The sequence below is a fragment of the Sminthopsis crassicaudata genome, chromosome 3 (assembly GCF_048593235.1).
Source record: "Sminthopsis crassicaudata isolate SCR6 chromosome 3, ASM4859323v1, whole genome shotgun sequence".
NCBI classification, from domain to species: domain Eukaryota; kingdom Metazoa; phylum Chordata; class Mammalia; order Dasyuromorphia; family Dasyuridae; genus Sminthopsis; species Sminthopsis crassicaudata.
Window position 1 is genome coordinate 334,924,394 of NC_133619.1, and position 12,724 is coordinate 334,937,117.

The 12,724-nt window shown below is 33.2% G+C and overlaps 1 protein-coding gene across 2 annotated transcripts in view; it reads right to left on the minus strand.

Moving 5' to 3' along the window:
- OSBPL11 (oxysterol binding protein like 11) overlaps nucleotides 1-12,724 on the minus strand; it is a 94,641-nt gene that overhangs the window by 33,821 nt on the left and 48,096 nt on the right. For both annotated transcript variants that reach the window (XM_074301460.1, XM_074301461.1), the window contains 2 exons: nucleotides 11,621-11,822; nucleotides 7,311-7,456 (listed from right to left, as the gene is read on the minus strand). In XM_074301460.1, coding sequence (XP_074157561.1) covers nucleotides 7,311-7,456; nucleotides 11,621-11,822 — 348 coding nt within the window. The remainder of the gene's footprint in view (nucleotides 1-7,310; nucleotides 7,457-11,620; nucleotides 11,823-12,724) is intronic.

Genomic DNA, 12,724 nt, shown 5'->3' on the forward strand with positions numbered 1-12,724 from the left:
GGACTTTAAAGGGTAACCTTCAGATAAACAGAGGTAAAGGAGAGCATTTTACAGAGGGGAAAATCTTATGAACAAACAACAGAAGCAGGAAAAGACATAGTATGCCCCAAGGGAAAAAAGTACCACTATAACTGGAATAAAGGGTTTATAAGGTATAAAGGGCTAGAACTGAGCAAATGCACTTGGATAATGGAGCACGTGAGACTAATTGCCAATTGAACAATTCTCTATTAACATGTTTGAAGGATGACCCTCCCCAACTATTTGGTGCTGGCTGGATCGGTGGGTGTGGACAAAGAAGGGGAGGTGACATGAGTGGGTGAAGTAGGAGGAGGAAATTGTGGCATTCTCCTGGCAGTGGAGAGAGAGAAAGGAGGTGTGGAGATTGCTAGATCTAATCCCCTGACTGCCACCACAAAAGACCTAGAATAAAGACTTTTGCTTATCCTGAATCAGGCTGAATCTAAGAGATCCAGGGTCCCAACAATAAGGGACAATGAAACATCCTTTAATGGAAGATGCCACTGAAGACAACAAAGGATTTAGAACTAAAAGAATTTTTTTTTTTAAACCTGCCCAGTATCACACAATTAGTATTAAGTGTCAAAGGCCAAAGTTGAACTAGGGCTAGTGTTCTAATCAAATGTTGCCACTTAGCTGCCCTTTACGCATCCTTAAAGAAAATCTGGTAAAAATTATTCATTTTTACAGATGAAAAATTTGAGGCAAAGAGAAATCAAGTGATTTGTCCAAGTCAGAAAGTAGCAAAGCAAAGCCAAGCCATTTGGATGTTTACCTGCCAACACAAACCCAGGAACTATATGAACACAATTACAATATACTTTCCACATAAATAAAGTTAGATTTAAGCAAAGGGAAGAATATCACTTGTTCATGGATAGGCTGAATTAATGTAATAAAAATGACCATTCTATCTAAGTTGGTCTACTTGTTCAGTACCATACCAATCAAAGTGCCAAAAAAAATTATAAAATTTATAATTTATAATATAATGTAATTTATAATAGAGCTAGAATAATAACAAAAATAGTGAAAGAACAAAAGGGCAACACTATCAAGGTTAATGGAGAAAAAAAATACAAAGGATGGTAGGTAGCCTAGCAGTATCAGACCTAAAACTTTCTTATAAAGCAGCAGTTATCAAAACCATTTGGTATGGATTAAGAAATAAAAGTGGTAGATAGAGAATAGGATACATACACATCAAACAATAATCAATGATTATAGTAATCTAGTATTTGATAAACTTCAAAATTCCAGCTTCTAGGATAAAACCTCAGCATTTCACAAAAATTGCTGGGAAAACTGACAGTATGTTAGAAACTTGGCACAGACCTACATTTCACATCCTAAACCAAAATAAGGTCAAAATGGGTACATGATTTGAGCGTAAGGTGATATCATTAGTAAATTAGGAGAGCAAGAGATAGTATACCCATCAGATTTTTGGAGAATGGAGGAATTTATAATCAAAGAAGAACCAGAGAATATTATGAAATACAAAATGGACAATTCTGATTACATTAAATTAAAAACTTTTTGTACAAACAAAAACAACAAACACCATTAAAAGGGAAGTACAAATTTGGGAAAAATATTGGATGTGGGAAACCTGAAACACTAATGCATTGTTGATGGAATGGTGAAATGAACCAACCATTCTGGAGAACAATTTGGGAAACTATGATCAAAGGGCTATAAAACTATGTATATCCTTTGACCCAGCACTGCCAGTACTGGGCCTATATCTCAAGGAAATCAAAGAAGGGTAAAGCAGCTTTTTTTGTGTTGGCAAAGAATTGAAAAATGAGTAGATGTCCATCAATGGGGGAATGACTGAATAAGTTATGGTATATGAAAATAATGGAATATTATTGTTCTATAAAAGATGATGAACAAGCTGATTTTTTTTACTTTTTTATTATTTTTTTAAAAATTTTAAATTAATTTTATAATTATAACATTTTTTGACAGTACATATGCATAGGTAATTTTTTACATTATCCCTTGTACTCCCTTCTGTTCCGAATTTTCCCCTCCTTCCCTCTACCCCCTCCCCTAGATGGCAGGCATTCCCATACATATTAAATATCTTATAGTATATCCTAGGTACAATATATATGTGCAGAACCGAATTTGTTGTTGTTATTGTTGTTGTTGTTGCAAAGGAAGAATTGGATTCGGAAGGTAAAAATAACCTGGGAAGAAAAACAAAAAATGCTAACAGTTTACACTCATTTCCCAGTTGAACAAGCTGATTTTTAAAAAGTCTTGAAAGATTTACACAAACTAATATTGAAGAAAACAGACTTATTCAAGAATAAATTGTACACGATAATAGCAAGATTGTATGATAATCAATTATGAAGTTCTTGGTTCTTCTTAGTGGTTCAGTGATACAAGGCAATCCCAATAGAAAATGCCACCTGCATCCAGAGAGAACTATGGAGACTGAATGTAAATCAATACAAGCTATGTTTTTTTTTCCTTCTGTTTCCTTTTCTCTTTCATAATTTTCCCCTTTTGTTCTGATTTTCCTCTCCAAACATGATTCGTAAAGAAGTATGTAATTTAAAAAATTAACGTACATGTATAATCAGAAAAAAAAAGTAAAAGCAACAACCAAAACAAACAAAAAAGAAAGTAGCAGAGCCAAGAAAAGAATGGAAATTTTCTCATTCCATATGAAAAACTTATTCCAATATACCATGTTAGAAATAGTAAGTTATGAATGGCTTTGAATGCCTGACTATGTACTTTAAGGTGTGTACTTTAAAGGGTTATCTGAAGAAGTTGTTTTAGGTTTAATCTGATCCTCAGGCATACGACATGAGAAGAATGGAAAACTAAGGCAGTGAGTCCACCTGGACACTGCTGCAAAAGTCCTGAGAGATGATGAAGGCCTAGGGATTACCCTATGAATGACAATGGGAATAAAAAAGGTATAGATCCAAAAGATATTATAAAGGAAGAATTGTAATAACTGTATTAGTTGCAAGTAGAAAGAAGGAAAACAAAAAAATTTTACTTCAACAGATGAAGAGAATGTGGAATAAATAGCACTCAATATTTGCTGGGTCACATGTTCCTTCTTTCATTCTTAGTTCCAGTTTACAGAATAATGGAAAAAACCTACAATTCTGTATCACTTACAGATGAGTTTACATTAGTGTGAACAATGAATTTTCAAACATGGTAGTATTATCAAGCTTTTGCCATTCAGATGGACCCAAATACCGTATTTTACATAATTATAATTTTGCATAGTTCAAATTCAAATACATGTGTCCATTTCAACAGATCTGTCATTCACCATACTCAATCTAGTCTTTTCCACTATGCAGAAATTCTATTTTTCTTACTGATTCTCTAATACACTTCCCCTAACTGCTTTTCCAGATTTCTTCTTTCTCCAAAATGTTCCCAACTCCCCAAATTCCCTCTCCCTCAATAGATAATCTTACTCTATAAGTGAAATGACAGAGACTCTTTGGCATTAATTTCCTCTACCTCCCTATTTAGTATTGTTACAACTTTCTTTTCATTCTTTCTCTTATTCTCATGTTTTAGGTATTGTTCCTTTAGGTCCTTCCTTGCTCTGGTAGCATCTTCTCACTATCCCCTCTTTCACATTTTAATCACTACTTTAGCTTATTCCCCTTGACCTTCAAGTATGAATAGTTGTACAACAACTTAGAAAACCATTATGTTAGGTTCTTACTAAGTGCTAATGAGATAATGAGATGATTGGTTCTTATTAAATGCTAAGTCGGTACTTAACAATTCTCTAGTTCTGGCCTTTAAAGGGAGTTTTACCCCTTTGAACTTCTGGGGAGGAGCTTGCATGTTTAAGAGGAGCAAGTTCATTGGTTGAAGCATTTTTTCCCAGAAGTCCCTGAGTTATTCCACACCCATTCTCTGGGAGGATAAAAGAAGCAACATTGAGCAAGGGAGAACTACACTAGGTCAGAGTTGGGATGGCTCTCTACAGGAAGAAGAGTCTGGTAGGGAGATTGAGTTGAGACAGCAGATCTCCTTCCAGAGAGCAATCGGCAGTTTCTGGAGAAAATAGGACATTACATATTGGTGCCCAACGTGGGGCTTATGGCCCACCATTGCTCCTCTTACACATGTAAGCTCCTCCCCAGAAATTCAAAGGGATAAAACTCCCCTTAAAGCCTGGAACTAGAGAATTGTTAAGTACCGACTTAGCATTTAATAAGAACCTATCATCTCATTATCTCATTAGCACTTAGTAAGAACCTAACAATTATTGACCCAAATTGTATCTTGTACCTACTTATTTCTCTTATATGTAAAACTTTGAACTGCTGCTTTAACTTTCTCATCACAAATTCCCTCCTTAATGTCCTGCAGTTTCAATTAATTAATTTCATGGAAGTTTCTAATACCGGACTTCTAAGAAAAAAATGAAAATCTTTTCTTAATCCTCATAATGCTTGAAATAGTTGCCATGCAAAAAAAAAAAATGAGAAGCCAAGGATAATCCAGTGGAGAATATGAGAAAGAAGCAGCTCTGGATATTTGAATGATTATTTTACCTACTTTAGTACTAAATAATAATTTAATATTATAATTTTAAATAATAAAAAATAATAAAAACTATCATATATTTCCTGAAATGTTCTCTCCCCTAAGTTTTCACTGACACTACCTTACTCCAGTTGTTATAAGTTCTATCTCCTTCCCTGGAAAGTTTTTCTCCTCCCATCCCATTTTTCCTAAATCTCACAATCCTCAGATCTCTGCCCTTGCCTCCAAAAACGCTTTCCCCAGGAAAGGCTTTAGTAACAACCCTGTGTGTGGCCATGGCCATGCCAATTGGTCTGTTTGTGCTCTGACTTCCTCATGTTAATTTAAAGAGTTTGGACTAAAGGATCTCTAAGGTTCCTTCTGGCTATAAAAATATGTGATGACTCCAATTTTTTCAAAAACTTTTTATTTTCAAAATATATGCACAGATAATTTTCAACATCCACCCTTGCAAAACCCTGTGTTCCAAAAAAAATTTTTATCCCTTCCTCCCTACCTCCCTCTCCTAGAGGGCAAGTAATCCAATATATGTTAAACACGTTATCACACCAATCTTGGTATCTCAGTTTTAGTCCATATCTCCAAATGCTCACAGGATATTTCCACTTCACTAAAATGTCACACCCATGTAACATTTCTAGAACCAATAAACCATCTTCCATTTAAAAGGGAAACATCCAAACTTTTCTACTTTTATTGACAGCATCAATTTATCTTTGACTTATTTCTTCTTTCATTCTCTATATTCAGCTCAATTACTAGGACCTATAAAGTCTTCCTTCAAAACTTTTTTCATCTTTTTCATTTGAAGGCAGCTTGGTGGTACAGTAGATAAACTGCTGAGCTTAGAATTAGGAATAATTGACTTTAAATCTAGCCATAAAAACTTAACTAGCTGTGTGACCCAGGATAAATCACGTAATCTATGTCTCAGTTTCCTCAGATAATTACCTTCCAGGATTATTATGAGCATTAAATGAGATAATTGTAATATAATATGTATATATTTGTATTTATAATGTATTAATAATACCTAGCACACCGTAAATTAAAAAATATTTACTTTCTTTCCATTTCCACTATCACCTTCATTAACTCATGCCTTAATTACTTCATCAGCTTTCTAGACTCTAGACTCTCCCCTCTCCAATCTATCCTTTATTGTAGTCTCAGATTAGTTTTCTTAAATTTAACATATTGTGCCAGATTCAAATCTGGTTTTGGTATTCTGTGACCGTTAACTCTGTGGACTACACCTTATTTTCATGAGTAAAATCAAATAGCTAGACTATGAAATTCCCTTCCAGTTCTAAGAAAGTATAAACCTAAAGTTGTACCTGGTTGTTGCAAGATGTAAATCCAAACTCCTCTGCCTGGTTTACAAAGTCCTCCATAATTGATCCCATCCATTCTAGGCAATTTAGTTCTCCATTTATCTCAAATATCAACCCTTTTATTTCTCCCTAATTGCTTCTTAGAACATACATGACTTCCTTTCCTTGTCTGTGCAATTTCCTGGTAATGCCCACCAATTCCTTGCCATAAAGCTAAATGTTGCCACTCTTTCAAGCTTACCTTTGAGCTTTTTCCCCTAACTATTCCCATATTCTTTAATTTTAAATCTCTCTATACTCTAATAGCACCATGTAATATTACAATATAATACTTAAACTAGACTATTTATAATACTAATATCTGTATCATGCTTTAAGAATACAAAACTAAGCATAGTTTTATTTGCCTCTAACAACAACCCTATAAGGCTCCAAAACTGAAATACATCAAGATTATGTGAGAAGGAGTAAGTTGGACCCCAGGTCTTCTGGATCCCAAGTGCAATAAGTTCTCCATTATGCTACAATGCTTCTTATCAGCCATTTGTTTCTCATCAATAATTAGGACTATTTCTTAAGCTTACTCCACATTCCTCACTGACTTGAGAACATGAGCAGGCATTCAAAAAATATTTGTTGATTGACTATACAAAATAAGCTAGTTAAAAGTGGAAGTTCTAGTAAAAACATGGAGGTTGAGAACATGGACCATTTTAATAAAAAAAACCTAAATATTCTAATTAATATAAAATCATTCAAATTAATAAAAATATTTCAAATAACTTATTTTAAGTATAACTTAAAAAGGAAAAAAGCTAGTCAATACTCCTATATAGCAAAAGATTAATATGGTAAGAGGAGGGGAGGGAAAGGAAAGTCATTTTTGTGGCTGACTGCAACACTTTATGTTGAAAGTGAATAGGAAAAAAAAAGAAAAGGAAATTTTTACAGCACAAAAAGGATAAGAAGTAGAAAACCTATATGTATAGACAAAAAAAACCTAACATTAAAAAAAATGATGTGCTCCATATATATTGTATCTAGGATATACTATAACATACTTAATATGTATGGGAATGCCTGCCATCTAGGGGAGGGAGTGGAGGGAAGGAGGGGAAAATTTGGAACAGAAGGGAGTACAAAGGATAATGTTGCAAAAATTACCTATGCATATGTAGTCAAAAAAAAAAGTTATAATTATAAAATTAATAAAACAAATTTTTCAAAAAAAAAAATGAACTCAATATAATAAAAGACTTTTTCCAACACTAATATAAAAAGTAATTTACCTCAATAAACTAATTTACTAATGTTTCTAAATTGTCTTACTAAAAAAAAACTTCAATACTTTTAAGGCTCATATCCTTTATTCATCAAATTCACATGTTCATATTCTCTTACCCTTGTTAAGAGTCCAGATTCTGAACTGGATGGCTCTTCTCGGACTGCCACTGGCTTATTCTGCTCGGGTGCAAAGGTTTGATCTCCTCCATTCTTATAGTGATTTGGCAAAGGTAGTTTTGGTTCCAACCACTCGATTGTCGTCCCTGAAGAAGTAAGAGATAACTTTTGCTGTAACTTGCTCATAATCTGAAAGGCTTGACAGAATTCACTTTTGCTTTGTTTGGAACTTGCAAAACTAGAAGCAGTTAAAGCTGTTCAGAGGTTCTGTCAGAGAGTCACTTTCAAATTCATTTGCATGTGCTCAATGACTGGATAATTATACACAGGAAGCTTACAATGTGAAATTTGACACTGGATTGATATCCTAAACCCTGAGAAAAGAAGCTTGTTTTTTGGTCAAGAATAGGTATGAAAAGTATTTTGTCACCCTAACAGTCAGCCCCTATATGAACTTCTGAGCAAAAGCACACATTTGAAAGGAGGCACATTAGAGTTAGTAGTATTTTCTAAGTGTCAGATTTAAGGGGAGTTCAAACTGAGTAGATTGTCTCTGAATCTAAAGAATGAAAAACTAAAAAATGGTACCTAAAAAATAAGCATGCTTATTAATTTATATTCATTCTCAGAGATCTTAAATAAGGCACTGCGATTCTCATTACATAATTAATCAAGCATTATCTGACATTTTCTGTACATCTAGAAAAGTAAAATACCATGTCAAATACCATCCTTTTAAAAACAAATTCTACTTTCTGCTGTAGAAATGACAGTTCTATGTGCCTTTAAGCTGAATAAATAATAATTGGATTATTGAAAGGTAATAGTCACATTTGGAGACTTGTCATCCTCTCAGCTAATGACTCAAATGTCTTCTATTACCCTCAACTAGTTTAACAAAGCAGATTCAATGTCTAATCAATAATGGAAAATGTTCCACTTGATTTCAGAGGCAGATCTAGGTTCCAATGAAGCTGGGTCATAGAGTGGTATGACAAAACATTCAGGCTAATACAGTTGAAACAGAAGAGTAAGGGAATCACTCACAATGTAACACTGCCTATGTATTACAGTACAAGTGTAAATTACCTAGTGCCTCCTGGAACTTTTGGCCAATCAACTTAGTTGCATATTTTTAACTGTCTGTCTCACTGAAGCCCATGATTGTGGTCCTACCTAAAGAGGACAACTGACCTAAGCCTCTATCAGGAACCATAGTGAGAGAAAAACAAAACATTCCAACCTTTAATTATGATAAGTAAAAACAAGAGTCTCCTATTTTATGATTTTTTTAGGGAAGAAAAATAATATAACATTTAACATAATCAACAAAACTGCTGAAGAAAAGAATTGATGAAGGGTATTATATACTCTCTAGAAATTATTTTGCTTTCATAACACTCAAAATCTTTTGAGGCCAGTTGCTGGGTTAGTAAATGAAGATCATTTTTCAATGAAAAAAGAAAATCCTCTTTTGGAAGGAGGGAGGGGGAGCTGGAGTAGGTGGCAGATTTGAAATTACATTGATGTAGGGAACCCCTGGTGAGAAATCTACCAATGCATATTAAAACCTGTTGTTTTATCACAAGAGTGCTATTGGACATCTAATGGTCATTGAGAAGTTAAATCATTTGTCTCAGGTTACTTGGCCAGTTTGTGTCGGAGGTTAAGACTCAACAAGTTCTGCTGATTGAGTCTGGCCCATTAGCAACTCCAACTATGCTACCTTTCTTTATGATTAAGCAAGAGAAAAAAAAGCAATAAGCATTTATGTAACACCTAATATGTCCAAGAAACTGTACTCAATACTTTTTAGATATATTACTTCATTTGATTATGTGAACTTGAATTAAATATACCTTGTTTCATCTTCAAAGTTTTCAAAGGGGAATTAACCTTTTATCTCTTGTACAATTATGCTTTTCTTCACAAGTGACTAATGGAGAAATTTCCATAGATTCAATTCTGAAACCATGATGATTAATTTGATGAGAAAAATTTTAGTAGAAATTCATTAAATTCCCAATAATTCTTTTTGTCATTTAAAGCTCTCCATAACCCTGCCTCTCCTACTTTTCTAGGATCCTTATACTACTTTACTCTACAATCCAATTACACTGGTTAATTCCTCAGCCAGAAATGTTCCCATCTCTTGTTGGCAGGTCTCTGCACTGACTGTCCTCCATGCTTAGAATTGTCATCCTTGTTTCTTACTTGAAGATTCCCTGACTTCTTTTGAGATATTTTAAATCCTATCTTCTTCAGCTGGCACCAAACCCTGTCTTAGATTGCCTTTGATCTATTCTGTATATAACTTATATGTATTTAGATATTTACACATTATTTTCCCATTTTATTAGTAGAGGAGCTTCCTAAGGCTAGGGACTATTCTTTGGATTTAATACAGGACCTGTCACATAAAAGGCTCTCAATAAATTCTCAGTGATTTATAAATCTGTGCTCCAAAATTGACAGTATTAGAAAAGAATGTCCTTTAGAATGTAAGCAAATAAAAGGTGGGCCATTATGTCTTTGTTCTATCAAAAGACATCACAGAACACTAAAGTTCTTTGGCAAAATAAATAAATAAATTTTGAAAATTTAAGAACATTAATTTTTAAACCTTTCCCTTTTATTTTGAATGTAAACACTAAAAAAGTGTGCACTGCCATAACACAAAGGACTATATATAAAACCATAAATCTGGTTTCATATTTTTTGCTTTAAAAAGTATACAACAAATTCCATATATTACTTTCACAAATATCTTTGTGCTCTCTTCTGAATTTTCTTTTGTTCTCCTTTGTGCAAAAAAAAAGTGTTACAGCAGTCATTCTGGGAAAGGGGAAATAAGTATTGCCAACCCTCTCCTCCCATTATAAACTGAGGCTAAAACAAATAAGCATAGCAAAATAAAATAAATCTACACAGCAGACATGTCCAAAAATGCATATCTCAGTGTATCTTTGGTTTATCACCTCTCTGTCAGGAGATGGGTAATGTGAGTCCTCTGGAGTCACAGACATTGCAATGAACAGAGTTCTGGCCTTTCAAAGTTATTTTTCTTAACCACATTGTAGTCTTTCTTGTCCTAGGTTTGCCCTCTTTACATTATTTGATACTATGAGATTCTCTGAAATTATCTTTCATTTCTTATGGCACAATATTCCACTGTATTCCCATACTACAATTTGTAAAGTCATTTCCAAATATGTGCTCCCTCTTAGAATTTAGATCTATGCTTTCCTCTTTAAAATTCCTTTTGTGCAAGTTTGTTTTGCTTGTCATATCTTCTGTGATCTTTGCTTTCTTCTGAATCTCTGCTTCATCACCCATTTTGCCTTGTTTCTCTATTGAACTTGATGTCATTTCTACACCAAGTGTGTGAGTGTATGTGTGTGTGATTATAAACAAGAGGGTAAATATGTGTGTATTGTTTGTTTCAGATCAAAAAAATTTTGAGTCACTAATGAAGGCCCAATTTTTCAATTTTAATTCTTCTTCTAGGTCACAGAAGAATTTTTAGATCCTAGCACAGATTTTAAAAATATGTCCAAGGCATTCATAATATAAATAACAAGCAAAATTAAATAGTAAACAAACAAACACAAAGGGAATCCAGAACCATTATTTCACTGGTGTGGGGATCTTCTGATGTAGAAGCCCTTTCAAACAATTCAGGATGATTAATAATCTATTATATATAGTTTTTAATGTCTAAGGCACTTACGAGATTTGCCCATGGTGTCACCATTAGTATCAATAGGATTTGAATTCAGTTTTTCCTACTTCCAAATCTAGTCTTCTATTCACTGGGCCACAGTGATTCTCCCTTTCCCTCTCTCTCTTATATATATATATATATATATATATATATATATATATATATATATATATATATATATATATATATATATATATATATATATATATATATCCACAAACATATATACATAATATGGAGACTACTACTCTTAATGCTCAAAGGTCCAGTACAAAAAGCCTATGCAATGATATGATAGATTCATCTTATAACCTTTTAATCTGGTTACAAGACATAAAAAGCTAAAAGATACCTTGGAAAGCATTGAATATAAAAAAGAGTTCATGAACTATTCATGACTATTTACAAAGCAAATAGTAAATTCATGACTTACAAAATAAATGGACAATTCATAAATAAAAATCTACTTGAGGACTAAATAATGATTTTAATTAGCAAAACTTTTGGGAAAAGATCAGCAATTAGATTGTTGAAGTATAATTTAAAATATCTTTAATGCAGAAATCTTTTTTAGCTCACACCTTACCTGAAGGTAAAGATCCTTTTTGATGTGATGCATGTTGTAGCTGGAGAATGTGAAAACAATCATTCAAACAATTCATAGTTGCCATGGAAGTTGCTTTCAGCATTAAGAGATCTTGATCCAAGGAGGTAATATGGCCAGAAGCAGGAAGGCATTCAATGCGTCTAATTAAATCTCTTTGGTGTCCTTCTGCATGAGACATCATCTACAGAATACAACAGAGCTTCTAGTTACTACTTTTTTTTTTTTTTAACCAAAGTTCAAAATTATTTTAAAGATTATATCTTGCTGCTGACGATATCCAAGAGCTTAGAGGGCTACAAGTCATAATATTCAGGTTATAAGCTAGTTCTTTTTAAAACTGAGTTGAAAAATTCATATAGGAATATCGAATTCCAGGAGTCTCTTTTCTCTTTTCAAGTGCTTTTTTCACTATAGTCTGCTGTTTGACACAAAAAAGCAAATGACAGACACTCAAATACATTTAAAAAAAAAAAAAATTATATATATAATTACCAACTACAGAAGATACAGAAATCAGAAGGAGGTTTGTCTGAAATGAGTAGGATCAGACAAATTAATCTAATACATGATAAATAGGGAATGACATCAGAAGAAATGGAGCTTCTCTTTTATAACCTTGGTATCTGGACTGAAGCCAAGGCATATGGAGAATCATGGTATAATAACAGAAGAAACTCAGTTCACTGGCTTCAGATGTTACAAGAATAAGTAAACTATGCTATCTAGAAAAAAAAATCATTATTAATAATCTTTGATTGCTTTCAAATTAAAAAGGAATGCTCCATATTTTCAAACCTATGAATAAAGCCCAATTATATTTATTCCCAGAAAGGATTGCAAAGGAATCCCTTTCTCAGAATCCTTCAAATGTGGTAATGAAATGGTTTCTGAAGTTGGCAGTTTTAGCACCAGTCTGGCAAAGTTCTTCATTTCCTCATTTTTGGCACTGACTTTTGAAAATCTGGGAAAGTTTTTAAAAAAATCTTATACTGAGTGCTAAACAAGAAAAATGGGAATAAAATCCTACATTACATAAGTCTGATTTCTGTTACTACTCCTTTTTTTCTTTTCTTTTTTTTAATT